The sequence below is a fragment of the Rhinoderma darwinii genome, chromosome 5 (assembly GCF_050947455.1).
Source record: "Rhinoderma darwinii isolate aRhiDar2 chromosome 5, aRhiDar2.hap1, whole genome shotgun sequence".
Classification (NCBI taxonomy): Eukaryota; Metazoa; Chordata; class Amphibia; order Anura; family Rhinodermatidae; genus Rhinoderma; species Rhinoderma darwinii.
Window position 1 is genome coordinate 270,931,793 of NC_134691.1, and position 26,242 is coordinate 270,958,034.

At 44.7% G+C, this 26,242-nt stretch overlaps 1 protein-coding gene across 3 annotated transcripts in view; it reads left to right on the forward strand.

Annotated features, from left to right (window-relative positions):
* Window positions 1-26,242, forward strand: part of ENTPD3 (ectonucleoside triphosphate diphosphohydrolase 3) — a 69,734-nt gene that overhangs the window by 26,953 nt on the left and 16,539 nt on the right. For 2 of the 3 annotated variants that reach the window (XM_075827141.1, XM_075827143.1), the window contains exons 2-5: window positions 4,328-4,461; window positions 9,000-9,117; window positions 22,949-23,099; window positions 23,614-23,773. In XM_075827141.1, the coding sequence (XP_075683256.1) occupies window positions 4,336-4,461; window positions 9,000-9,117; window positions 22,949-23,099; window positions 23,614-23,773 (555 nt within the window). In that variant the 5' untranslated portion in view covers window positions 4,328-4,335. The remainder of the gene's footprint in view (window positions 1-4,327; window positions 4,462-8,999; window positions 9,118-22,948; window positions 23,100-23,613; window positions 23,774-26,242) is intronic. The other variant, XM_075827142.1, reaches the window with a different exon arrangement.

Sequence of the window (26,242 nt, forward strand, 5' to 3'; positions counted from 1 at the left end):
GATCTACGGGGGGCGTATAACCTTATCCGCATCAAAGAGGGGGATGAGTGGAAGACTGCGTTTAACACGCCCGAAGGTCACTTCGAATACCTCGTCATGCCCTTTGGGTTGTGTAATGCTCCTGCGGTCTTCCAGAATTTCATTAATGAGATTTTAAGAGATTACCTGGGGGTATTTCTTGTAGTGTACCTTGATGACATACTGGTGTTTTCCAAGGACTGGTCCTCCCACATTGAGCATGTCAGGAAGGTGCTCCAGGTCCTTCGGGAAAACAAACTGTTTGCTAAAACCGAAAAATGTGTGTTTGGGGTACAGGAGATACCATTTTTGGGTCAAATCCTCACTCCTCATGAATTCCGCATGGACTCCGCCAAGGTCCAGGCTGTGGCGGAATGGGTCCAACCTGCCTCCCTGAAGGCGTTACAGTGTTTCTTGGGGTTCGCTAATTATTACAGGAGATTTATTGCTAACTTCTCGGTCATCGCTAAGCCTCCTACGGACCTCACTCGCAAAGGTGCTGATCTCCTCCACTGGCCTCCTGAGGCTGTCCAGGCTTTTGAGGTCCTTAAGAAGTGTTTTATCTCGGCCCCGGTGCTGGTTCAGCCCAACCAAATGGAGCCATTTATCGTGGAAGTTGACACATCCGAGGTGGGAGTGGGGGCTGTCTTGTCCCAGGGTACCAGGTCCCTCACCCATCTCCGCCCCTGTGCCTACTTCTCCAGGAAGTTTTCGCCCACTGAGAGTAACTATGATATTGGCAACCATGAACTCTTAGCCATTAAATGGGCATTTGAAGAGTGGCGCCACTTCCTGGAGGGGGCTAGCCACCAGGTAACGGTCCTTACCAACCACAAGAATCTGGTTTTCCTAGAATCTGCCCGGAGGCTAAACCCGAGACAAGCTCGATAGGCGCTATTTTTTACCAGATTCAACTTTTTGGTTACCTATAGGGCTGGGTCTAAAAATATTAAGGCCGATGCACTGTCGCGTAGCTTCATGGCCAGCCCTCCTTCGGAGGAAGATCCTGCTTGTATTTTGCCTCCTGGTATAATAATTTCTTCTATTGATTCTGATTTAGTCTCTGAAATTGCGGCTGATCAAGGTTCAGCTCCCGGGAACCTTCCTGAGGACAAGCTGTTTGTTCCCCTGCAATTCCGGTTAAGGGTACTTAGGGAAAGTCATGACTCCGCACTATCTGGTCATCCAGGCGTCCTGGGTACCAAACACCTCATTGCCAGAAACTATTGGTGGCCTGGGTTGCCTAAAGACGTTAAGGCCTACATCGCCGCTTGTGAGGTTTGTGCTAGGTCCAAGACTCCCAGGTCCCGACCAGCGGGCTTACTACGTTCTTTGCCCATTCCCCAGAGACCTTGGACCCATATCTCCATGGATTTTATCACCGATTTGCCTCCATCTCAAGGCAAGTCGGGGGTGTGGGTCGTGGTAGACCGCTTCAGTAAGATGTGCCACTTTGTGCCCCTCAAGAAACTACCCAATGCCAAGACGTTAGCTACCTTGTTCGTCAAACACATCCTGCCTCTCCATGGGGTCCCTGTCAATATTGTTTCGGACAGAGGGGTACAATTTGTTTCATTGTTTTGGAGAGCCTTCTGTAAAAAGTTGGAGATTGATCTGTCCTTCTCCTCTGCCTTCCATCCTGAAACTAATGGCCAAACGGAGAGGACTAATCAATCTCTAGAACAATATTTAAGGTGTTTTATCTCTGACTGTCAATATGATTGGGTCTCATTCATTCCCCTCGCCGAATTTTCCCTTAATAACCGGGTCAGTAATTCGTCAGGGGTCTCCCCCTTTTTCTGTAATTTTGGGTTTAATCCACGGTTCTCCTCCGCTTCACCTGGTAGTTCCAACAATCCCGAGGTAGAGGTCGTTCATCGGGAACTGTGCACAGTCTGGGCCCAGGTTCAGAAGAACCTAGAGGCGTCCCAGAGCGTACAAAAAACTCAGGCTGATAGAAGACGTTCTGCTAACCCCTTGTTTATGGTCGGGGATCTGGTGTGGTTATCGTCTAGGAACTTGCGCCTTAAGGTCCCGTCCAAGAAGTTTGCTCCCCGGTTTATTGGGCCGTATAAGGTCATTGAAGTCCTCAATCCTGTCTCCTTCCGACTGGAGTTGCCCCCATCTTTTCGAATACACGACGTGTTTCATGCCTCCCACCTTAAACGCTGCTCTCCATCCTTGGCTCCCTCGAGGAAACCTCCTGTTCCCGTTCTCACCCCTGAGGGGGTGGAATTCGAGGTGGCCAAGATTGTGGAGAGCAAGATGGTCCAAGGCTCCCTCCAGTACCTGGTCCATTGGAGAGGATACGGGCCTGAGGAGAGGACTTGGGTACCCGCCCGGGATGTTCACGCTGGGGTATTGGTCAGGAGGTTCCACCTTAGTTTCCCCAATAAACCAGGTCCACTTAGAAAGGGTCCGGTGGCCCCTCATAAAAGGGGGGTACTGTAAAGGATCTGCCAGGCACAACTTCTGTGTATACGCCCATAGATAATCAGTCTGCACCTGAGTCTATGTCTCTGAGACTGACTCCATCTTCCACCACTCAGGATGGCGGGCTTAGGAGTGGGAGAGCCTATCGCAGCCTGGCCAGACGGAGCTAGCTCCCGCCCTCTGTCTATTTTTACCTGCCTTTCCTGTTCCTCCTTTGCTTGTGATTCTTCTCGTGTGGTTTCCTGGCCCAGCTACAGCTTCTACTATTTGATCCTGCTCCATACTGACCCTGGCTTACTGACTACTCTCCTGCTCTGCGTTTGGTACCTCGTTCTCTCCTGGTTTGACTCGACTCGTTCACCACTCTGTTGCTCACGGTGTTGCCGTGGGCAACTGCCCTTTTCCCTTAGCTTTGTGTACCCTTGTCTGTTTGTCTCGTGCACTTACTGAGCGTAGGGACCGCCGCCCAGTTGTACCCCGTCGCTTAGGGCGGGTCGTTGCAAGTAGGCAGGGGCAGAGTGGCGGGTAGATTAGGGCTCACTTGTCCGTTTCCCTACCCCCATCATTACACATACTGGAACATATACACATACAAACACAGAGACTTATATACACAGACATATACACACATACAAACAGACAAATAGACACACATAGACACTTACCATCTCTCCTTGCTGATAGGCTCAGAGGTTTCTTGCAGGACGGGCTGTGGGAGCTTCCTCCTCTGCTCTTGCTCCTCAGCTCTGTTTACTCTGTTTGTGCAACTAAGAGCAGAGGACAGAGCAGAAGCAGAGCCCAGTGGCGCCCCCTACATGCTGGGAGGGTGCAGCACCCTGTGCACTCGCACAGGTCGCACGCCCCTAAGGCCGGCCCTGATTAGCGCCATATGATTGCTCTTAGCAAATGTACTGCCCAGAATGCTTCTTGCATCTCTCCATACCTGATGTCAGATCATGTGGTAAAGCAGAATTATGATAACTCTGTAAATCACAGAGCTAATGCAGCTTGATTTTTATTCAGTAAATACTTTCTGGTCAAGTAGCTATTAAAGTACCCACACACAACGGATTGTTGCAGGTTTTACGCAGCGTTTCTGCATTGCTGCGGATTTCTGCTCTTCTACATTGAATAGGGTAAAATAATAATCCTCAGCAGGCCCTGATTTCCATGCGGTAAATATTCAGCAGCAGGTGGATCAGATTTTTAAAATGTCTTCTAGTTGCCTGCAACAGTCTTAGACTGCAGATTTTTCACCCACAAATCCAGATGGAAGATCCGTGACGAATCCGTTACATGTTCAAGGGCCTTACACTGATAAGTGACATAGTAAGGAAAATGTCCAGACTTGATGTTAGGATCTGTTTGTTATACCCAAGCACATGGCCACTAGGAGTATTAGTATTAGGGTATGTTCACACGAGGGCGTCCGTTACGGCTGAAATTACGTGGATGTTTCAGCCTGAAAACATCCCCGTAATATCAGCCGTATCGGCATGTGCAGGCGCTTGAACGCCGCGTCAATTACGGGCGTAATTGGCGCTGCTATTCATTGGAGTCAATGAATAACGGCTCCAATTACGGCCAAAGAAGTAACAGGTCACTTCTTTGACGCGGGCGTCTATTTACGCGCCGTCTTTTGACAGCGGCGCGTAAAATACGCCTCGTGTGAACAGACAAACGTCTGCCCATTGCTTTCAATGGGCAGATGTTTGTCAGCGCTATTGAGGCGCTATTTTCGGACGTATTTCGGGGCAAAAACGCCCGAATTACGTCCGTAAATAGGCCGTGTGAACATACCCTTAGAATAATGTATAGTGTTCCTTATTTGCAGCATCAAGAGCTGTGTCTAATTGTATTATTATTTTTATTGCAGGTACTGGGATGCCTTCTAAGGTGAAAATTCCTCTCATTGTTTCCATTTTGTTTCTCTTGATCAGTTTATCTGTTATAATTACAATTGCTTACATTCAGATTCACCATGAACGGTCACTTTCTCCTGGTTTGAAGGTACGTAATGTCTTTTAATACATACAATTTTTTAATTTTTGCCAGTTTATTTTGGCCTGGAAATCAGTTTTCAGGCCAATATAAGTTCCATTTGATTTGCTTGTGTATTTCTAAAATAGGCGCTAATCTAATAGGCGCTGTCATACTGATAATGCTAGTGAAAACTGTGTCCCAAAACGATTATTATTTTAAAAGTTATGAGCTTTTTTCTAAATATGCAAATGAGGCTAAACTAGACAAATGGGCGTCAACAGCAGCGAATCTCCTGAGGTGGAGCTTCCTCACAGCCTCTGACCTATCAGCATGAAGCTGCTTCACACAGTGTGAGAGACTGAGGCCGGAGGGAGGGGCGATAACTTCAAATAGCCATATCTCCAGCTGTGGACCTCCTAGAACAGTGGTGGCATATGAAAGAGGAGATTCTAATCTTTCATATGACACCAGGATTACAGTTATAGCTGTGACACAACTGGAGATATTGTCAGTTGAATACACAGTCGGGAATGGATGCTGTATACTATATGATCACACCATGTTGCTGGGCCGGGAATGGGGAGAAGCTGTATGCTGATTGGTCATACAGAAAAGATTACACCGCCCAGAGTGAAAAGAAAGAGTCACCTCCTATATGGCTATTAGCAAATCAGAACCAAGTAACGAAGCCAGAGGTAAATAGACATTATATTAGAAAGTTACTTATATATGTCCAATTTAAGTTAAAATATAAATAAAATGTATTCCTGGACAACCCCTTTAAGGTAAATTTGAAACACCGAAAAAGGCCATACTTACAAATGGACACAGCCAGGTCAGAAACGCTGATGAAGGCGAGTGAGCAGGTGCTTTAAATAATAATAGCCACTCCCACTAGTCTTGAGGGGAGTGGTATGTGGTGCATGGGATGTGTAGTAAGAAATAATAAATGAATAGTGTATGTGCAAGTGTAATAATGTAAGTGAAATATAGGGGGCAGTAATGAGTAAAGTGCCTAAAAAATAAATGAATAATGGGATGCAAGTATGTGAAACATGGAGGGATAGTGTGTAAGTCATGAGGCGCAACGTGTCTAGCCAGGTAGAAGCCTATTTGTGACGCCTTGATAATTCATAGAGCGGGCTACCCTGCTTGCTAGGCCAAACAACAACACACCATGCTCTCCCAACATCAAAGACCTGGCTGTGTCCAAAAGAAGCGAATATAAGTAATAATGAAAAATACATGGGGTATTAGTGATCATTTTGGCCAAAAGGACGCAAGCTCGCAATCCACGACAAGGATCCCCAGACTGCCCCCTATATTTCACTTACATTATTACACTTGCACATACACTATTCATTTATTATTTCTTACTACACATCCCATGCACCACATACCACTCCCCTCAAGACTAGTGGGAGTGGCTATTATTATTTAAAGCACCTGCTCACTCGCCTTCATCAGCGTTTCTGACCTGGCTGTGTCCATTTGTAAGTATGGCCTTTTTCGGTGTTTCTGCATGAATGTCCTTGTTTTTATCTGTTTTGTCTGTACATCAGGAGCTTTTCGCTCCAGTTAGGGACTCGCAAGTCTGGGGATCCTTGTCGTGGATTGCGAGCTTGCGTCCTTTTGGCCAAAATGATCACTAATACCCCATGTATTTTTCATTATTACTTATATTCGCTTCTTTTGGACACAGCCAGGTCTTTGATGCTGGGAGAGCATGGTGTGTTGTTGTTTGGCCTAGCAAGCAGGGTAGCCCGCTCTATGAATTATCAAGGCGTCACAAATAGGCTTCTACCTGGCTAGACACGTTGCGCCTCATGACTTACACACTATCCCTCCATGTTTCACATACTTGCATCCCATTATTCATTTATTTTTTAGGCACTTTACTCATTACTGCCCCCTATATTTCACTTACATTATTACACTTGCACATACACTATTCATTTATTATTTCTTACTACACATCCCATGCACCACATACCACTCCCCTCAAGACTAGTGGGAGTGGCTATTATTATTTAAAGCACCTGCTCACTCGCCTTCATCAGCGTTTCTGACCTGGCTGTGTCCATTTGTAAGTATGGCCTTTTTCGGTGTTTCTGCATGAATGTCCTTGTTTTTATCTGTTTTGAAGGTAAATTTGAAACCTGGGGAAGCAATTCATCCAATGCACCGTACTGCGGTACCATAAGCTACGTATATGATTTTGCCGCTTATATTTAAATGGGTTTTCCAGGATATAGCTTTTGTCTTTCATTTATATTTATTTATTTTCAGTATAATGGTATTTAAAATATTTCCCTCCCTCGCAAATGGTTGCGATCTGCAGGTTTGTAGATTTCCTAGAATAATTTCCACATCATTTATCTTTACATGGGGCAGGGCCTTTCTTGTCATTTGTGGTTGCCTATAGATTTGGAAAATAAACCACAAACATTTCCTTAAACTTTGTTTACACAGTGTTTAGAAAGCTGATATTGAGGAGTCATAGTAACAGGTATTCCCAAAATCAAATGTCTGGTTATTATTACATAGGTAACGGGCTTTAACTTCTCATCCAATCAAGCTGATTTTCTAAGTCTATAGTCACCACCCCCTAAAACAAAAAGATGAACGTAGGTGAATATGGTAAAACAACAAATCATGACTTGTTTCTGTTCCTCTACCATCGGTTCTAATGTATTTCATGTCAAGGACAGTAAAATTCAAACAAAAGTTTAAAAAGCATTTTGGAGTGGTGTTATGCTAAAATAATTTATCATTTACTAAGGGTGCACTTGGGGGTTGTTTCTAGAAACTGGAAACCAGCACTCCAGGCAGAAGAAGCAGCCACACATTCGTTTAATGACAAAAAAAATTGTCTGTAGCAGTCACTATTGGGAACTCCTTACATATTGATTTATACATCTAGTATTGCGTTCAACTAGAGCAGTATGAATCCAAAGGCAGTGACCTCCCCCTAGTGGTGGCAACGGGCAGCCAAACTTTTATCACGTGACTTTGGAGGGAATTTATTAAGACTGCCATTAATAAATTAGGTGCATTTCTGGATATCTTTGTGCTACAAAGTCAAATCTACTGCAGCGATGAGCTGGAGTAGATTTGTGCTTTAGTTAATTTTTCCGGATGCAGAATACCACGCCCTTCTGCTAAGCTCCATGCATTGTTACGTAAAGTGCCTTGAGTCTTTTGAGGCATTTGCGACTCTTCAACATCCGACAACTGACCAAGGAGGAATAATAAATTCCCCCCTATGTGCAGTAAACCTCTCAGCTAAGAGCAGGACTGGTTCTGTACAGGTTTGCTGCCTCTGAATGTAAACAAGAGCATTGTCATTCACTGACCGCAAACAAATATCTTGAAAATAGTGAAGCATTAAAACGCCTGAGAGGAAAGTTAACAACGTTCCCACGCCATGGAAATGTCGCAAACAGGTTAAAGGGAAAGTGTCGCTAGAAATTTTTTTTTTTTTTTTTAGTTAAACAATTAGTGTATAGGTGATTAAACATTGTTCTAATTTTTTTAATTTTTTTCACGAGTCAGGAAATATTATAAATTAGATTCTAATTTATAATATTTCCCAGCGCTGGTCACTAGATGGAGCAATTCCCAAAATTGCAGCATTGCATGTGGTAAAGCAACCACATTGCTTTATGCTGCAAAATTTGAGAAAACTCACTCGCTCTAGTGAGCTCTCAGAATCCCCCCTCCTTTATCCTGGCTAGTGCCGGGAGAAACGAGGGGATTGAACGGTCAAACCTCCTACACTGTGTGTCGCCATTTTTTGAGCTAACTAACAGTGTAGTAGGTTAACATACAGTAGTAAACACACACTAAAACACGAACATACATAGAAATAACTTACCTGCTCCTGCCGCCGCCGCTCCCTCCGGTCCATCCGCTCCGTCTGCTACCTCCGCTCCAAGTGCACAAGTCCGGAATCCGCGACCGGAAGTAGTAATCTTACTGTCCGGCCGCGACTTCCGGTCCACAGGAAAATGGTGCCGGACGTCGCACCGTTCAACTTGGACTGTGTGGGAGCGGCGCATGCGCCATTCCCACACAGACGGCGTACAGCATAGTGGATGGAACGGCCCCGTTCGCATTCACTATGGGACTGTAGCTGCCGTATTCCATGTCTGTATGTGTCGTTAATCGACACATACAGAGATGGAAAAAAAAATGTCAGCCCCCATAGGGAAGAAAAAGTGAAAAAATAAAAAAAAGTAAAACACAAACACACAAATAAATAAAAAAATGTTTAATAAAACACTAAAATCAAATTGATCTAAAAAATTTTTTTTCCGTGACACTGGTCCTTTAAAAGACAGAAAAACTTTGGGCCTTTTCCCCCGCTTACGTCACTTTTCAAAAAGTGGACGGAGCTTAGCGGAAGGTTGCATGGCCACACACGGCCTGACACATTTACTATAATTTACGCCAGCTCTACGCTGCCTTTTACTTTCTTCTGAATAATGAGATCAGACTGAATTATACATTATCTTTAGTTATTACTTCATCACGTACTATCAATCATCTATTTATCTGTTCAGTATGGCATCGTGCTGGATGCAGGATCCTCCAGGACCACAGTATATGTGTATCAGTGGCCCGCTGAAAAAGAAAACAATACTGGAGTAGTAAGTCAGACCTTCAAATGCAACGTTAATGGTAAGACTGCATATTCCCTCATTGTGACATATACTTGGTGAAGCTAAACATTTATAAATTCTTTATATTACATAGCAAGTAAAAAATCCTAAGCTCTAAGAATGTTAACATTATTAAAATTAGCTAAAACTAACCGACTCTAAATTGGCTGTGAAATTTATTATTCATGCCGTTTTTAACACCGTTTTTTTATGCATTTTTGTTTTAGTGCAGCCAGATGTTACATTAGTCTATAGTGAATTATAAAATGCACTGCATACAACTGTTTGGTTTGAGGCAATTTTGTGGCATTTTTATTTTATTTAAACACAGCATGCTTTTCATATGAAGTCTTTTTAGGCGTGCAAAATAACACTAAATGAGAAACACCTCTAAAAACGCCAGAAAAAACCCTGTTGCATTTTAATAATGCTAGCATTTTTAGAAGTGTTTTCAGAAGCAGTTTAAATTGCCAGAAACTTTTTGTGTGGAGGAGGCCCAGGGCACCCTGCACACTATGCGTATTACGTGCGGATTTGCCACGCAGATTATATTGCGGTAAATCAGCAGCGTAATACAGCACTAGCAAAGTAAATGAGATTCCAAGTAATCTTGCAGAATTTTTTCGTACATAAATTAAACTGCGGTGCGTATTTCAATGTCCGCAGAATGTTAATTCATGAAATATTAAGTGCAGATTTTACCTGCAGAATTACCTCCGTTTACTTGCGGTTTGATGCAGATTTTCCGCACCAAATTACGCAACGTTTGCATTTAGCCTAAGGCCCCATGCACACGAACGTGCTTTTGCGGCCGCAATTCCCCCGAAAATCCACGGGAGAATTGCGACCCCATTCATTCCTATGGGGCCATGCACACGACCGTGGTTTCCACGGTCCGTGCATGGCCCAGGAGCCCGGACCGCAGAAAGAACGGGCATGTCTTATTACGGCCGTGTTCTGCGGGCTCATTGAAAATAATGGCCGCGGCCATGTGCACGTCCCGCGATTTGCGGGCGGCTTGCGGCTGAGACTCCGTGGCCGGCCGACATGAAAATCACGGCCGTGCACATGGCTACGGTTGTGTGCATGAGGCCTAAGGCCCCATGCACACAACCGTGCATTTATCGATATACAATCCGCAATTGCGTAGTTTCCACGGTCCATGCATTGGCCGGAGCCCAGACCCCCAAAAAATAGGGCGTCATTTTATGGGCTGCAATTGTGGTATGGGCTCATTAAACTCAATGCACATCTTATGTGTGCATGGAACGTGCACACCTCTACGGTCGTGTCCATGAAGCCTGAGGGTGCAGTGACACGTGGAAAGCTTTGATACAGAATTTTCTGCTACTAAAAATTTGTTCCATTCATCTGAATTTAGTTGTTTCTGCAGCAGGTGCATTAATTTCTGTAAGTTCCATTCAGATAAATGGAACTGATTTTCAGTCGTAGAAATTTCTGCAACTAAGGCATCATTTACACGAGCGTAATATACGCATGTGCGACGCGGGTATGGGGCAGTGCAGTGCGTGAATTTTGCGCAGCGCGAGTGCGTTGCGTAAACCTCACTACATATTCTATCTTTGTGCGCTGTTTGTGCATCAAGCACCCATTGAAGTCAATGGGCGCGTGAAAAACACGCAGGTCGCACGGAAGCACTTCCGTGCGAACTGCGTGATTCGCGCAACAGCTGTCAAACTCTGAATGTAAACAGAAAAGCACCACGTGCTTTTCTGTTTACAAACATCCAAACGGAGTGTCATAATGATGGCGGCTGCGCGAAAATCACGCAGCTGCGCATCATACACTGATGACACACGCAGCTGTTAAGTGCCTTTTGTGCACGCAAAACGCTGCATTTTTTGCGTGCGCAAAACGCACACGCTCGTGTAAATCAGGCCTTAGGCCTCATTTACACGAGCGTGTGCGTTTTGCGCGCGCAAAAAAACGCTGCGTTTTGCGTGCGCAAAAGGCAATTGACAGCTCCGTGTGTCATCCGTGTATGATGCGCGGCTGCGTGATTATCGCGCAGCCGCCATCATAGAGATGAGGTAGTCGACGCCCGTCACTGTCCAAGGTGCTGAAAGAGCTAACTGATCGGCAGTAACTCTTTCAGCACCCTCGACAGTGAATGCCGAGCACAATATACACCAACCTGTGAATAAAAAAAGAAGTTCACACTTACCATGAACTGCCTGCTTCCTCCAGTCCGGTCTCCCGGCCGTTGCCTTGGTGACGCGTCCCACTCTTGTCATCCGGCCCCACCTCCCAGGATGACGCCGCAGTCCATGAGACCGCTGCAGCCTGTGATTGGCTGCAGCCTGTGCTTGGCCTGTGATTGGCTGCAGCTGTCACTTGGACTTAACTGTCATCCCGGGAGGTCGGACCGGAGTTATCGGTAAGTCAGAACTTTTTTTTTTTTTTACAGGTTCATGGATTTTCGGAGCGGAAGTCACTGTCCATGGTGCTGAACCAGTTTAACGCTTTCAGCACCGTGGACAGTGACTGTCTCCTGACGTCGCGTACCCGAACATTTTTTACCGGTTTCGGTCAAAACGAGTTTGGCCGAACCCGGTGAAGTTCGGTGCGCTCATCTCGAATTTGACATTCCGTTTGGATGTTTGTAACCAGAAAAGCACGTGGTGCTTTTCTGTTTACATTCAGGAGTTTGACAGCTCTTGCGTGATTTTCGCGCATGCAACGCAGGACCGTCAGTGTGGCATGCGTTGTTTTCACGCACCCATTGAAGTCAATGGGTGCGTGTTGCGTGAAAAACGCAAGAATATAGAACATGTCGTGAGTTTTACGCAACGCACTCACGCAGCGCAAAATTCACGCATCGTCTAAACAGCCCCATAGACTATTATAGGTGCGTACGACACGCGTGAAAAGCACGCGCGTCGCACGCGCGTATAATACGCTCGTGTAAATGAGGCCTAAATCAGTGGCATGTGACTGCACCGTAAGGCCAGGATCTCACGGACTTTTGATTCGGTTTTTGGTACAGTTTTTTGGCTCCGTTTTTTTAAACCAAACACAGGAGCAGATACAAAAAAAATGGAGATGCATGAGTCGTTTCTTTTTACCTGTCATCCTTTGCGGATCCACTTCTGGCAGCTAATGCAAACTGAGTAAAAAAAGGTTTACAAATTCTGTAGCAAAATACTGCCTAAAATACTGCTGTTTCGAAAGAGGCCTAAGGGCTGGGTTCACACAGAGTTTTTTGCAGGAGGAAAATTTGCCTCAAAATTCCGTTTGGAAGTTTGAGGCAGATTTTCCTCTGCCTGCATGACGATTGTCGCTGCATTTTTCGCTGCATTTTTCACCCGTGGCCATTGAGCGCCGCGGGCATAAAACGCAGCGAAATACGCTTTCTCTGCCTCACATTGATGGGAGATAAGCTCGCGGGAAAAAAAACGCCTCCGCATCCCATTGAAATCAATGGGAGGCATATTTAGTTGTTTTTTGGCACATTTTGCGGTGCGGTTTCCGCATCAAAAAACTCAGCAAAAAACTCAGTGTGAACTACCCCTTAGGGTTAGTTCACACTGAATTTTTGGCACTGATTGTGACATGAAAACCGTGTCGGAATCAGCACCACAAAAAAATGGTCTAAATCACCCCCATTGATTTCAGTGGGGGGCAGAGGTGTATTATTCCCTTCCGGGCGGCTTCTGACCGCTCACTGAAGAAAAAAATGGTATGTCCTTTCTTGCCGCGTTTTCCGCCTCTGACCTACCATTGAAATCAATCCGCGGCAGAGAAAACCTGTGGCGCTCATTTCTTGAGAGGGTATTGGTGATCACGCGCATTACAAAACACCCTGCAGACTGCAATTAATTGGAAATAAAAAAAAAATGAAATACAGCAGAACGGAATTCGTTGTGGATAATCCAGTATAATAGCATAATACAGACCCCTATATATACAGATCCTAAACCCCTTAAACTGATACAGAACTCAGACCCCCTAAATACAGACCCCAGACCCCTTAAACTAATACAGACACCAAACTTCCTAAATACAGTCCCCAAACCAGACCCCTTAAATACAGACGCCTTAAACAAATCCATCCACTTATACTTATATAGCGGTTATGTGACCAGCATGTCTCCAAACAGTAGTAAGAACTTCAGAGATGAGGTCATGTGACCTTATGTCTAAAGGTCCTTTTGCAGGACATATACAATGCAGTTTTGTCGCAGTTTTTGCCGCGATTCTACTACATTGTACTTTGGGCGGCCACCCAAAACGCCCTATGATGATCCACCATTGGTCTAGCTGCACCTTTATAAGCCAGCAGGTGCTCCCGCCTTCACACATTCTATTCTAATTAAATTTTGACCACATGGCCGCATTCATGGAATTGTAGTTTTTCTGCATTTATGGCACTGAAGTATATATAGTGCCATAGTAGAGGTGGGGGCTGTGGGTGCTGGAGTAAGCGCTAGCTTGTTTTGAAAAGTCAGCTCTTCTGATATGTCTGTTTTAGTAAATACTTACTTTCCCCATGGAATAACAATTCTGGAGCAAATTATTTTCTTAGAACTCTGCGATGTACTGTTTGTCTGTTATTCTTCTTAAAAATTTATGAATAAATTGACAACTGGGCATTACCATTAACCTTTACAAAGGAGTATTTCCCCAACTTTCCAATTAGTGTTGACAGTGTCAGACTGGGTAGGGACACACCCTATTGACAAGGGGAATGGTCAATTTATCAGTATTGCAGCTAGAGATAAAAGACAGAAAAACGAATTGAGATTTCATTTGTCATCCAACATCACTCAATTAAGTGCTTCCAACAAGCAGTCTAAGGCTGGGTTCACACGACCTATTTTCAGACGTAAACGAGGCGTATTATGCCTCGTTTTACGTCTGAAAATAGGCCTACAATACGTCGGCAAACATCTGCCCATTCATTTGAATGGGTTTGCCGACGTACTGTGCAGACGACCTGTAATTTACGCGTCGTCGTTTGACAGCTGTCAAACGACGACGCGTAAATTGACTGCCTCGGCAAAGAAGTGCAGGACACTTCTTTGCAACGTAATTTGAGCCGTTCTTCATTGAACTCGATGAAGAGCATTTCAAGTTTTACGAGCGTCTCAGACGCCTCGCATAATGCGAGGAGGAGCTTTTACGGCTGAAACGAGGCAGCTGTATTCTCCTAAATACAGTCTGTCATTTCAGCCGTAAAAGCCAGCTAGCGTGTGAACATACCCTTACTGTCCACACAGGGCTGCTTTGCTCAAGAATTTACAGAATCAACTCCACCAACTTGACCTTTAAAAATATGAGCAGTCCTTGAGAAAGGTGAAGGCACGTTATTATGGATATAACAATAAAACCAGCGCCTTATTAGCTTCACATCTCAAACAGAGATCGGCTCAATCTAGGATTCCTTTCCTTTATAATAGTAAGAATGAAAAGGTATTTGATCCTCAAGGCGTAGCAAATGTACTGGCAGATTACTATGCAGATCTATATAATCTCAAGGATAATTTAGATACCCCACAGCCTTCTGTGTCCATGATTTCTTCCTTTCTACAGGACATGAATTTGCCTTCAGTCACCTCTCATCAGTTGGAGATGCTCTCTGCTAGTATATATGAAACTGAAATCCTGCAGGCTATAAAGTCCTTGAAACCTCATAAGGCTCCTGGCCCCGATGGTCTCACGGTAGACTACTACAAAAAATTTGGTTCTCTTCTCCTACCCCATTTATTGAATCTGTTTATTGATGTACAGCAAGGTGGTAATTTCCCTGTGGAAATGTTAAAAGCTACAGTAGTTGTTTTACCTAAACCGGGGAAAACTCCGGACAAACCGGGTAACTTCAGACCTATATCATTGGTGAATACAGACTTAAAATTGTTTGCTAAAATAATTGCGGAACGCCTAGCCGGCATTTTGCCTGATTTGATACATCAGGATCAGGTGGGATTTGTAAAGGGGAGGCTCTCATCTGATAGCACAAGGCGTTTTGTGGACTTGTTGGGCCTGTGGAGCGAGATCGGACGCCTTCTTTGCTTCTTTCCTTGGACGCGGAGAAGGCCTTCGATCGGGTCCATTGGGGATATTTGCGGTTACTTCTGGAGGCATTTGGAATTCATGGTACGGCGCATCATAGTATAATGGCCCTATATTCTTCTCCCTCTGCATTGGTATTTACCTTTGGATGTACATGTAATGACGGGGGGTAGGGAAACGGACAAGTGAGCCCTAGTCTACCCGCCACTCTGTCCCTGCCTACTTGCAACGACCCGCCCTAGGCGACAGGGTAAAACTGGGCGGCGGTCCCTGCGCTCAGTAAGTGCACGACAAACACGACAAACATACAAGGGAATACAAGCAAGGGAAAGGGGCAGTTGCCCACGGCAACACCGTGAGCAACCAGAGTGGTGAACGAGCCGAGTCAAGGCAGGAGTGTGCGAGGTACCAAACGAAGAGCAGAAGAGTAGTCAGTAAGCCAGGGTCTGTATGGAGCAGGATCAAAATAGAAGGAGCTGTAGCTGGGCCAGGAAACCACACGAAAAGAATCACAAGCACCGAGGGACAGGAAGGGCAGGCTTAAATAGACCGAGGGCGGGAGCTAGCTGAGTCTGGCCAGGTTGCGATAGGCTCTCCCACTCCTAAGCCTGCCAGCCTGAGTGGTGGAAGCTGGAGTCAGTCTCAGGGATGTAGATTCAGGTGCTGACTGATTAATTATGGGAGTTAACCCCGAAGCTGTGCCTGGCAGATCCTTTACAGTACCCCCCCTTTTATGAGGGGCCACCGGACCCTTTCTAAGTGGACCTGGCTTACTGGGGAAACGCAGGTGGAACCTCCTGACCAATACCCCAGCGTGAACATCCCGGGCGGGTACCCAAATCCTCTCCTCGGGCCCGTATCCTCTGCAATGGACCAGGTACTGGAGGGAGCCTTGGACCATCTTGCTGTCCACAATCTTGGCCACCTCGAATTCCACCCCCTCAGGGGTGAGGACGGGAAAAGGAGGTCTCCTCGAGGGAGCCAAGGACGGGGAGCAGCGTTTAAGGAGGGAGGCATGAAACACGTTGTGTATACGAAAAGACGGGGGTAACTCCAGCCGGAAGGAGACAGGATTGAGGACCTCAATGACCTTATACGGCCCAATAAACAGGGGAGCAAACTTCTTGGACGGAACCTTGAGACGCAAGTTCCTAGACAACCACCACACCAGATCCCCGACCATAAACAGGGGGTTAGCAGAACGTTTTCTATCAGCCTGAGTTTTTTGTATGCTCTGGGACGCCTCTAGGTTCTTCTGAACCTGGGCCCAGACTGTGCACAGTTCCCGATGAACGACCTCTACCTCGGGATTGTTGGAACTACCAGGTGAAACGGAGGAGAACCGTGGATTGAACCCAAAATTACAGAAAAAGGGGGAGACCCCTGACGAGTTACTGACCCGGTTATTAAGGGAAAATTCGGCGAGGGGAATGAATGAGACCGAATCATATTGACAGTCAGAGACAAAACACCTTAAATATTGTTCTAGAGATTGATTAGTCCTCTCAGTTTGGCCATTGGTTTCAGGATGGAAGGCAGAGGAGAAGGACAGATCAATCTCCAACTTCATACAGAAGGCTCTCCAAAACAATGAAACAAATTGTACCCCTCTGTCCGAAACAATATTGACAGGGACCCCATGGAGACGCAGGATGTGTTTGACAAACAAGGTAGCCAACGTCTTGGCGTTGGGTAGTTTCTTGAGGGGCACAAAGTGGCACATATTACTGAAGCGGTCTACTACCCCCACACCACCGACTTGCCTTGGGATGGAGGCAAATCGGTGATAAAATCCATGGAGATATGTGTCCAAGGTCTCTGGGGAATGGGCAATGAACGCAGTAAGCCCGCTGGTTGGGACCTGGGAGTCTTGGACCTAGAACAAACCTCACAAGCGGCAATGTAGGCCTTAACGTCTTTAGGCAACCCAGGCCACCAATAGTTTCTAGTAATGAGGTGTTTGGTACCCAGGATGCCTGGATGACCAGATAGTGCGGAGTCATGATTTTCCCTAAGTACCCTTAGCCGGAATTGCAGGGGAACAAACAGCTTGTTCTCAGGAAGGTTCCCAGGAGCTGAACCTTGATCAGCAGCAATTTCAGAGACTAAATCAGAATCGATCGAGGAAATGATTATACCTGGAGGCAAAATACAAGCAGGATCTTCCTCCGAAGGAGGGCTGGCCATGAAGCTACGCGACAGTGCATCAGCCTTAATATTTTTAGACCCAGCCCTATAGGTAACCAAAAAATTGAATCTGGTAAAAAATAACGCCCATCGAGCTTGTCTCGGGTTTAGCCTCCGGGCAGATTCTAGGAAAACCAGATTCTTCTGGTCGGTAAGGACCGTTACCTGGTGCCTAGCCCCCTCCAGGAAGTGGCGCCACTCTTCAAATGCCCATTTAATGGCTAAGAGTTCGCGGTTGCCAATATCATAGTTACTCTCAGTTGGCGAAAACTTCCTGGAGAAGTAGGCACAGGGGCGGAGATGGGTGAGGGACCTGGTAACCTGGGACAAGACAGACCCCACTCCCACCTCAGATGCGTCAACTTCCACGATAAATGGCTCCATTTGGTTGGGCTGAACCAGCACCGGGGCCGAGATAAATCACCTCTTAAGGACCTCAAAAGCCTGGACAGCCTCAGGAGGCCAGTGGAGGAGATCAGCTCCTTTGCGAGTGAGGTCCGTAAGAGGCTTAGCGATGACCGAGAAGTTAGCAATAAATCTCCTGTAATAATTAGCGAACCCCAAAAAACACTGTAACGCCTTCAGGGAGGCAGGTTGGACCCATTCCGCCACAGCCTGAACCTTGGCGGGGTCCATGCAGAATTCATGAGGAGTGAGGATTTGACCCAAAAATGGTATTTCCTGTACCCCAAACACACATTTTTCGGTTTTGGCAAACAGTTTGTTTTCCCGAAGGACCTGGAGCACCTTCCTGACATGCTCAATGTGGGAGGACCAGTCCTTGGAAAACACCAGTATGTCATCAAGGTACACTACAAGAAATATCCCCAGGTAATTTCTCAAAATCTCATTTATGAAATTCTGGAAGACCGCAGGGGCATTACACAACCCAAAGGGCATGACGAGGTATTCGAATTGGCCTTCGGGCGTGTTAAACGCAGTCTTCCACTCATCCCCCTCTTTGATGCGGATAAGGTTATACGCCCCCCGTAGATCCAACTTAGAGAACCAGTGGGCCCCCTGAACCTGATTGAAGAGATCAGGAATCAAAGGAAGGGGATACTGGTTCCTTACCATGACCTTATTCAGGCTACAGTAGTCAATGCATGGCCTAAGACCACCATCCTTCTTCTCTACGAAGAAGAAGCCAGCACCTACCGGAGAAGTAGAGGGACGAATGTAACCCTTGGCCAGGCATTCCTGGATATACTCTCTCATGGCTTCACGTTCGGGACAAGAAAGATTAAATATCCTACCCTTAGGAAGCTTAGCTCCTGGTACCAATTCGATAGCGCAATCGTATTCTCTATGAGGAGGTAACACTTCGGAGGCCTCCTTAGAGAAAACATCAGCGAAGTCCTGAACAAACTCAGGTAGCGTGTTCACCTCCTCAGGGGGAGAAATAGAGTTAACAGAAAAACATGACGTCAAGCATTCATTACCCCATTTGGTAAGCTCCCCAGTATTCCAGTCAAATGTGGGATTATGCAACTGCAACCAGGGAAGGCCTAAAACCAAATCGGACGATAATCCCTGCATCAACAGTACAGAGCACTGCTCCAAATGCATGGAGCCAACAAGGAGTTCAAAAACAGGGGTATGCTGTGTAAAATAACCATTAGCAAGAGGAGTGGAGTCGATACCCACTACCGGGACAGGTTTAGGCAAATCAATCAGAGGCATAGCAAGAGACATAGCAAATTCCACAGACATGATATTAGTAGAGGACCCTGAATCCACGAAGGCACTGCCGGTAGCAGACCTACCACCAAAAGAGACCTGAAAGGGAAGCAAGATCTTAGTACGTTTCCTATTTACGGGAAATACCTGTGCGCCCAAGTGACCTCCCCGATGATCACTTAGGCGCGGAAGTTCTCTGGCTGCATTCTTACGCTTAGGACAGTTGTTCACTTGATGCTTGTCATCCCCACAGTAGAAGCAGAGACCATTCTTCCTGCGGAATTCTCTACGTTGTTGGGGGGACACGGAGGCCCCGAGTTGCATAGGTATCTCTGAGTCTTTTGGGGAGGAACGAAGCAACGGAACTTCGGGAGGCATCATGGGGGAGTCGGAGGAGAAAACACATAAACGTTCACGTTGTCGTTCCCTGAGACGTCGGTCAAGTCGTACCGCTAAAGCCATAACCTGGTCTAGGGAGTCAGAAGAGGGATAGCTAACTAGCAGGTCTTTCAGGGCATTCGACAGACCCAACCTAAACTGGCACCTTAAGGCAGGGTCATTCCACCGAGAAGCTACGCACCACTTCCTAAAGTCAGAACAATACTCCTCAACAGGTCTCTTACCCTGACGTAAGGTCACCAGCTGACTCTCGGCAAAGGCAGTCCTGTCAGTCTCGTCATAAGTAAGTCCGAGAGCAGAAAAGAAACAATCAACGGAGGAAAGTTCAGGGGCGTCAGGAGCCAAGGAGAAGGCCCACTCTTGGGGCCCTTCCTGGAGCCGGGACATAATTATACCCACCCGCTGGCTCTCAGAACCTGAGGAATGAGGCTTTAAACGAAAGTAAAGCCTACAACTCTCCCGAAAGGAGAGAAAAGCCCTCCGGTCCCCTGAGAACCGGTCGGGCAACTTGAAGTGGGGTTCAAGAGGTGAGGTGAGGGGAACTACCAAGGTAGCATCAGGCTGGTTGACCCTCTGAGCCAGGGCCTGGACCTGTAGGGAGAGACCCTGCATTTGCTGAGCCAGGGTCTCACGGGGGTCCATAGTGGTGTCAGGGACCAGGGTAGACTAGGTATGGGCTTGTGATTATGTAATGACGGGGGGTAGGGAAACGGACATGTGAGCCCTAGTCTACCCGCCACTCTGTCCCTGCCGACTTGCAACGACCCGCCCTAGGCGACGGGGTACAACTGGGCGGCGGTCCCTGCCCTCAGTAAGTGCACGACAAACACGACAAACATACAAGGGAATACAAGCAAGGGAAAGGGGCAGTTGCCCACGGCAACACCGTGAGCAACTAGAGTGGTGAACGAGCCGAGTCAAGCCAGGAGTGTGCGAGGTACCAAACGAAGAGCAGAAGAGTAGTCAGTAAGCCAGGGTCTGTATGGAGCAGGATCAAAATAGAAGGAGCTGTAGCTGGGCCAGGAAACCACACGAAAAGAATCACAAGCACCGAGGGACAGGAAGGGCAGGCTTAAATAGACTGAGGGCGGGAGCTAGCTGAGTCTGGCCAGGTTGCGATAGGCTCTCCCACTCCTAAGCCTGCCAGCCTGAGTGGTGGAAGCTGGAGTCAGTCTCAGGGATGTAGATTCAGGTGCTGACTGATTAATTATGGGAGTTAACCCCGAAGCTGTGCCTGGCAGATCCTTTACAGTACATCAAACATTTTTAACATAACCAATGGGACTCGACAAGGGTGTCCTTTATCTCCACTCATCTTTACCTTGGTGATGGAGCCGTTGGCTACTTCCATTAGGTCATCTGTTGCTATTAGTGGGATAACGGTGGGGGATATATCTCATAAAATTGGCTTATTTGCGGATGATGTGCTCATTGCTATATCTGACCCTGAGACATCTCTATTAGAGGTCACTAAGATATTGGAGGCTTTTAGTGCAGTTTCGTATTATAAGCTTAATGTTACAAAGTCTATGGTTTTGAGTATGAATATTTCTCGTCGTCTTTTGGACTCTCTGGAGGAAATTTCCGTTTGTTTGGGTTGAGCACTCTTTCTCATACTTAGGAATACAACTTACCTACCCCACCTCTCTTTTATATAAATATAATTATATACCATTGGTATCTGCGATAGAAGCAGACTTATCCAAGTACATGAAGTATGAGGCATCATGGGTAGGGAGAATCTCTGCGGTTAAGATGATGATCCTCCCAAAAATACTATATCTATTTAGAAATTTACCTATTCTGCTATCGGTATCTTATCTTAAAAGACTCCAAGGTATAATTAATAAGTATATATGGAAAAACTCCCGCCCTAGAGTAGCTGCGGAGGTATTATACCAGCCAATTATTAAAGGGGGTCTGGGTCTCCCAAACTTGGCTCATTATTATTATGCAGCAATTTTGGATCAAGCCAGAATGTGGAAGACTAAAGTTCATATGAAACATTGGATTTCTATGGAAAAGGAATTACTTGATGGATCTTCTGTAGAAGCGCGCATGTGGCTATTGTCCACTGGTGCTAAAATATCTAAATCTTCTTTTTTAACGATTGATGCAGGGCTCCAGGTCTGGAAAAAATGTACTGTTATTCACCCTATAATCCCGGTGAGATTTTCTGATCTTCCTCTTCGACTGCTTCCGCTTCTGATACCTGATATTGATATCCAAAATTGGCTGTTGTCCGGCATTGAGTGTATTTCTGACATTATGGAGCGAACTCATCTAATGGCATTTCATGATATATGTCTGAAGTACAACATACCCCGTAGGGACTTCTATAAATTCCTTAGAATACGTCACTTGTTGAGTACATTGCCTCCTCTGATTGATTCCCCTAAAACGCCTTTTGAATTGTCATTCACTAATCTGGATAAAACATGCAAAGGGATATCAAAAATTTATAAGGTATTGTGTGAGGGTTTGCTTCGGGAGGAATTTCCTTGTCTGGGGCATTGGGAGAGAGATCTGGGAATCCCTATAAGTACGCAGGATTGGGAAGCCGCTTTCAATCTAGCTTGCTCTCTCTCTAAGTGCGCTACACATTTGGAAGCGTCTAGGAAAATAATGTATAGGTGGTATTACACTCGTAGTCGTTTGTCGCGAATATATCCAACATCATCAGATAGGTGCTGGAGGTGCCTCACTTCTAAGGGTACCATCCTCCATATTTGTCCAGCTTTTGGCAGCAAGTAGAAAATTTCTTACGATCTCTTTTAGGGGTTGACATTCAGCTCGCCCCTGCTCTAGCCCTACTGCATGTGGGATTGGTGGATTACTCGCCGGGTGTCAGAAACATACTTTTTCATGTATTGCTGTCTGCAAAAATATGGATTGCAAAATACTGGAAATCTACAAAAGTGCCTAGTATGAGTGAAGTGATCTTATATGTTAACAATAATTGTGTTATGGAACGCGCTTTAGCCTCTATTCAAGGGTCCTACGCTCGTACTTCCTTATGGGATCAATGGACTGACTCTACCTACTCCGACATACTCTGTTGATTAAATTAGTCGAATATGTGGTCAATTTGTCGTGTCTGGATCCGGAGTTTTGTTTGTTTGTTTGTTTGTATGTTCCCTTTTTTTTTTTCTCTGTAAAAAATTTGATCCTTATCCCAATGCTTTGTTTGCAATGTTTCATTGCTGTATGTAATGATTAGATGTATACTGGATCAATAAAATTCTGTTTATTAAAAAAAAAGACAAGGGGAATGGTACTGCTCAGTTGTTAATTTATTCATATATTTCCAAGAGGAATATCCGAGGTACAGCACAACGAAGAGTTCTAAATTTACCTGTTATATAAATTTGATAAATATTTCCTTTACTGAAATGAGATGGAAAGATAGAAAATAAGAATTTTATTGTACTGTATTCGATAAGGAATTTCTATACAATCGTGTGTGCAAGAATAAACAAGTTAATACAAATGTATGTCTGCACGTAATTAAAAAATGTTCCAAAGTAGCGCCTAGTTCGACTTGTTTTCAGGGCTTGGGATTTCCAGCTATGCCAGCGAGCCTGAAAAAGCTGCTAAGAACATTGACAGCTGTATGAAGAAAGTTATTAGTGTAATTCCATTTAATCAGCAGAACAGTACGCCCGTATATCTGGGAGCCACAGCAGGAATGAGGCTTCTCAGGTGAGTGATTTATTAGTTACATCATTACATCATAGACAGTCATGTCAAAGTTTCACACCAAAGTCATGACTCAAATAACAGATCACTTATCGAGCTCACACTTGCCAGTGTCAACTATTTTAAAATCCTATTGTCCAGCACAGATCTTGGAAGCCATGAGTGGAGGGACGAAATGTCTCCTCACATTAGTGGTCCCTATGGACGAGATACAAGGATATGCCTATAGGGGGCGCTATAAAGGCATAGGATGTACTGTAGATGCCAAGCAGCATTTATATTTTTCAATAAAACTAATATCTCCTCCCCCATCCCTCAATGAATTCCACTCAATGCACTCTAATTTTTATGCAGTTCATATAAGCAATTGTGAGCACTATACCTGTTTTGTTATTTGAGCCCTATTCATGTAAGATTGTATGCACTATAAAAGAAAATACTAGACCTCACATGTGTATTTATGGCATTAGATCCACTTTGCAGATTCTCAGCATTTTGTCTTCTATAAACTTGCTAGGTTGAAAAATGAAAGTGCCGCTCGAGGAGTCCAGACCAGTATTGAGAACTACTTCCAAACCCAGCCATTTGATTTTAGAGGAGCTCACATCATAACGGGTCAGGAGGAAGGGGTGTATGGATGGATTACAGTGAACTATTTAATGGGAAATTTCTTGGAGGTGTGTGTAAAAAGTGTATGATTTCTATTCCTACGTTGTATCCTATCAGGTCAATTTAACAATAGTCAATAGTTTTACACTTTACATGAAGGTCTGCATGAATAAGTAGTCACCAATATCATGATCAGCCTTTCTGTAGCCATTGGTCACATCAGGTGTGTGGTGATAATAATGAAGCTGGTTGATGCCACTGTCTCAGGTAGTAGCTATGTAAAGTACAGAGAAAAGGACATTCCATAGAAAGGATAAATTCAATATTGAAAAAGCTTTAAAGATAATCATTTACCAGATTTCACAATACAAACTGCATACATTATTAAATAGATCTCTCAGACCTAATGATACTGGTGTACTCACTTTGAAAATCAAAGTTTTCCTGCCTGATATTAAAATTAACATTTTATGAGTCCAAGTGTATTCATGAGATAATCTCTATCTATGGTTGACAAGCCCCTATCAGTGTCCCTCCTCCCCCAGACGATGCTGAAATTTCAAAGAAAAACGTTGAAAATCCATGTCACAATGTCTGTATGACCTTTCTTAAAGTAAGTACACCAGCTTCATCAGGTCTAAGAGATCTATTAAATATTGTATGCAGTTTATATTCTGAAATCTTGTCACACATCCTCTTTAAATTAAAGGAATTTGCATGTAGTAGAGCATATAGATGTAATAGAGGGGAATCTCCTGCTCTAGATGCTCTTCTATTAACCAGAGCGATCAGCTGCTATAAAGAGCAATTGGAATGTCCAGCTGATTGATTGGGTAGTGTGTATTTCTTCAAGTTTTTAACATATATAAGTGTATATATTAGTGTGATGTGTTTATAGAAGTATATAGAAAATTGAATGTCCTATTGTGTACAAACATTGAATCACAGTGGATTTTTCTTTGTTTTGTTTTTCTTAACTGAAAAGACTATTAAAAGAGTTATCTCACTATTGAAAAAGGATAGCTGATAAACGTTAGATTGCTGAAAGCCTCATTACGCAACTTATTTTGTATCTGCCTTAGAGATGTATATAAATAACCCATACATAAATTATTGTGAAAAGCTATTTCATGCAAAATCCCCTCAAAAGACAAGGGGGTACTCTCCAGTGACGACAATGCTTCTTTACCATAAGAACTGGGAATCTGTGGAATAGTCACCCTAGAAGCCTGTTTTATCAGAAATAGTTGATAGCTTAAATACAGGCTTGTTGATCTAGTCTGAACACCGCATATTATGTGGAGGGAAATTTTTCACTTTAAGGCCAGATTAGGTTTATTTTTTTGCCTTCCTTTAGATCAATAGGGGTAAACATTTTTTTAAATGTAACCCTCCTTCATTCACATCCTCTCCCCCTTCCCAGTTGAACTTTATGGATCTGTGCCTTTTTCAACCACACTATGTAACCATTTCTATGTAGCTTAAGCTTTATATTTAGGCCCTTTTGTCTTGCTAGAAAATAAATCTTCTTACAAGTCACAAGACTACAGCATTTTATTTCATAGGAATTTCTTTCCATTTTCTATGTTGATTTTACCCAGTATTTTCATAAGCCTTCCAAGCCCTCCTGCAGAGCAGCATTCCCTCATCATGGTGCTGCCATCTGCATTATATTTTGTTGTGGGTGGTAAGTTTTTTTTTATGGTGTGTGGTGTGCGTGAAACGAAATTTTTATAGCCCAAAAAATTGTTTTACTCTCAAACTATAGACCCTTTCTCTACTTGATTTCAGAACCTCCCACATGTCTTTTGGAAAACTGTAAATGAGATGTCATATTGTATGTATAAACTCTACCATCTCATCCACAACTTATAACTCCTAGTTCTCTTTGATGCCTTTACTCTATAGTGCTTTTTGCATGATCCCTTTCTTTCAGTGTGACCTGCTGTGGAAATTTCCTATAACTGATACTTTTCAATAATCTTGTCCAAGAATTGTTAGCAGTGTTTTTGTCTCCCTTATTAAGCCCTGTTCACACAGAGTATTTTGCAGCCCGAAAAAATCTGCCTCAAAATGAAGGGTATGACCTGCCAGCGCTTTATTTGTGCGTTTTTCGGCCACGGCCATTGAGCGCCACGGGCCAAAAACGCGTTCTCTGCCTCCCATTGATTTCAATGGGAGGTCAGAGACGGAACCGCAGGAAGAAAGAGAATGTCACATGGACGCCTCCCATTGAAATCAATGCGAGGTTGTTTCAGTCGTTTTATGGCGCTGATTCCTACGTGGTTTCCTCATCAAAATCACCACCAAAAAACAGTTGGACTTTCAGGGACCATTTCCATTAGTCACTTATGTTGCATTTCCGAAAATACTCGCAGTGGCATAGCTAAGCTAGTGTGCTGAAATGCGGTTATTTATGTACAGCCTGTACAGGTCAATCACATGGTTTTAGCGTGTATGGGCACTCTTAAAATACTTGTTGTAGATTCAATTGACTATACATATGTTTTCTCTGTTTGACAAATGATGTGACTTCT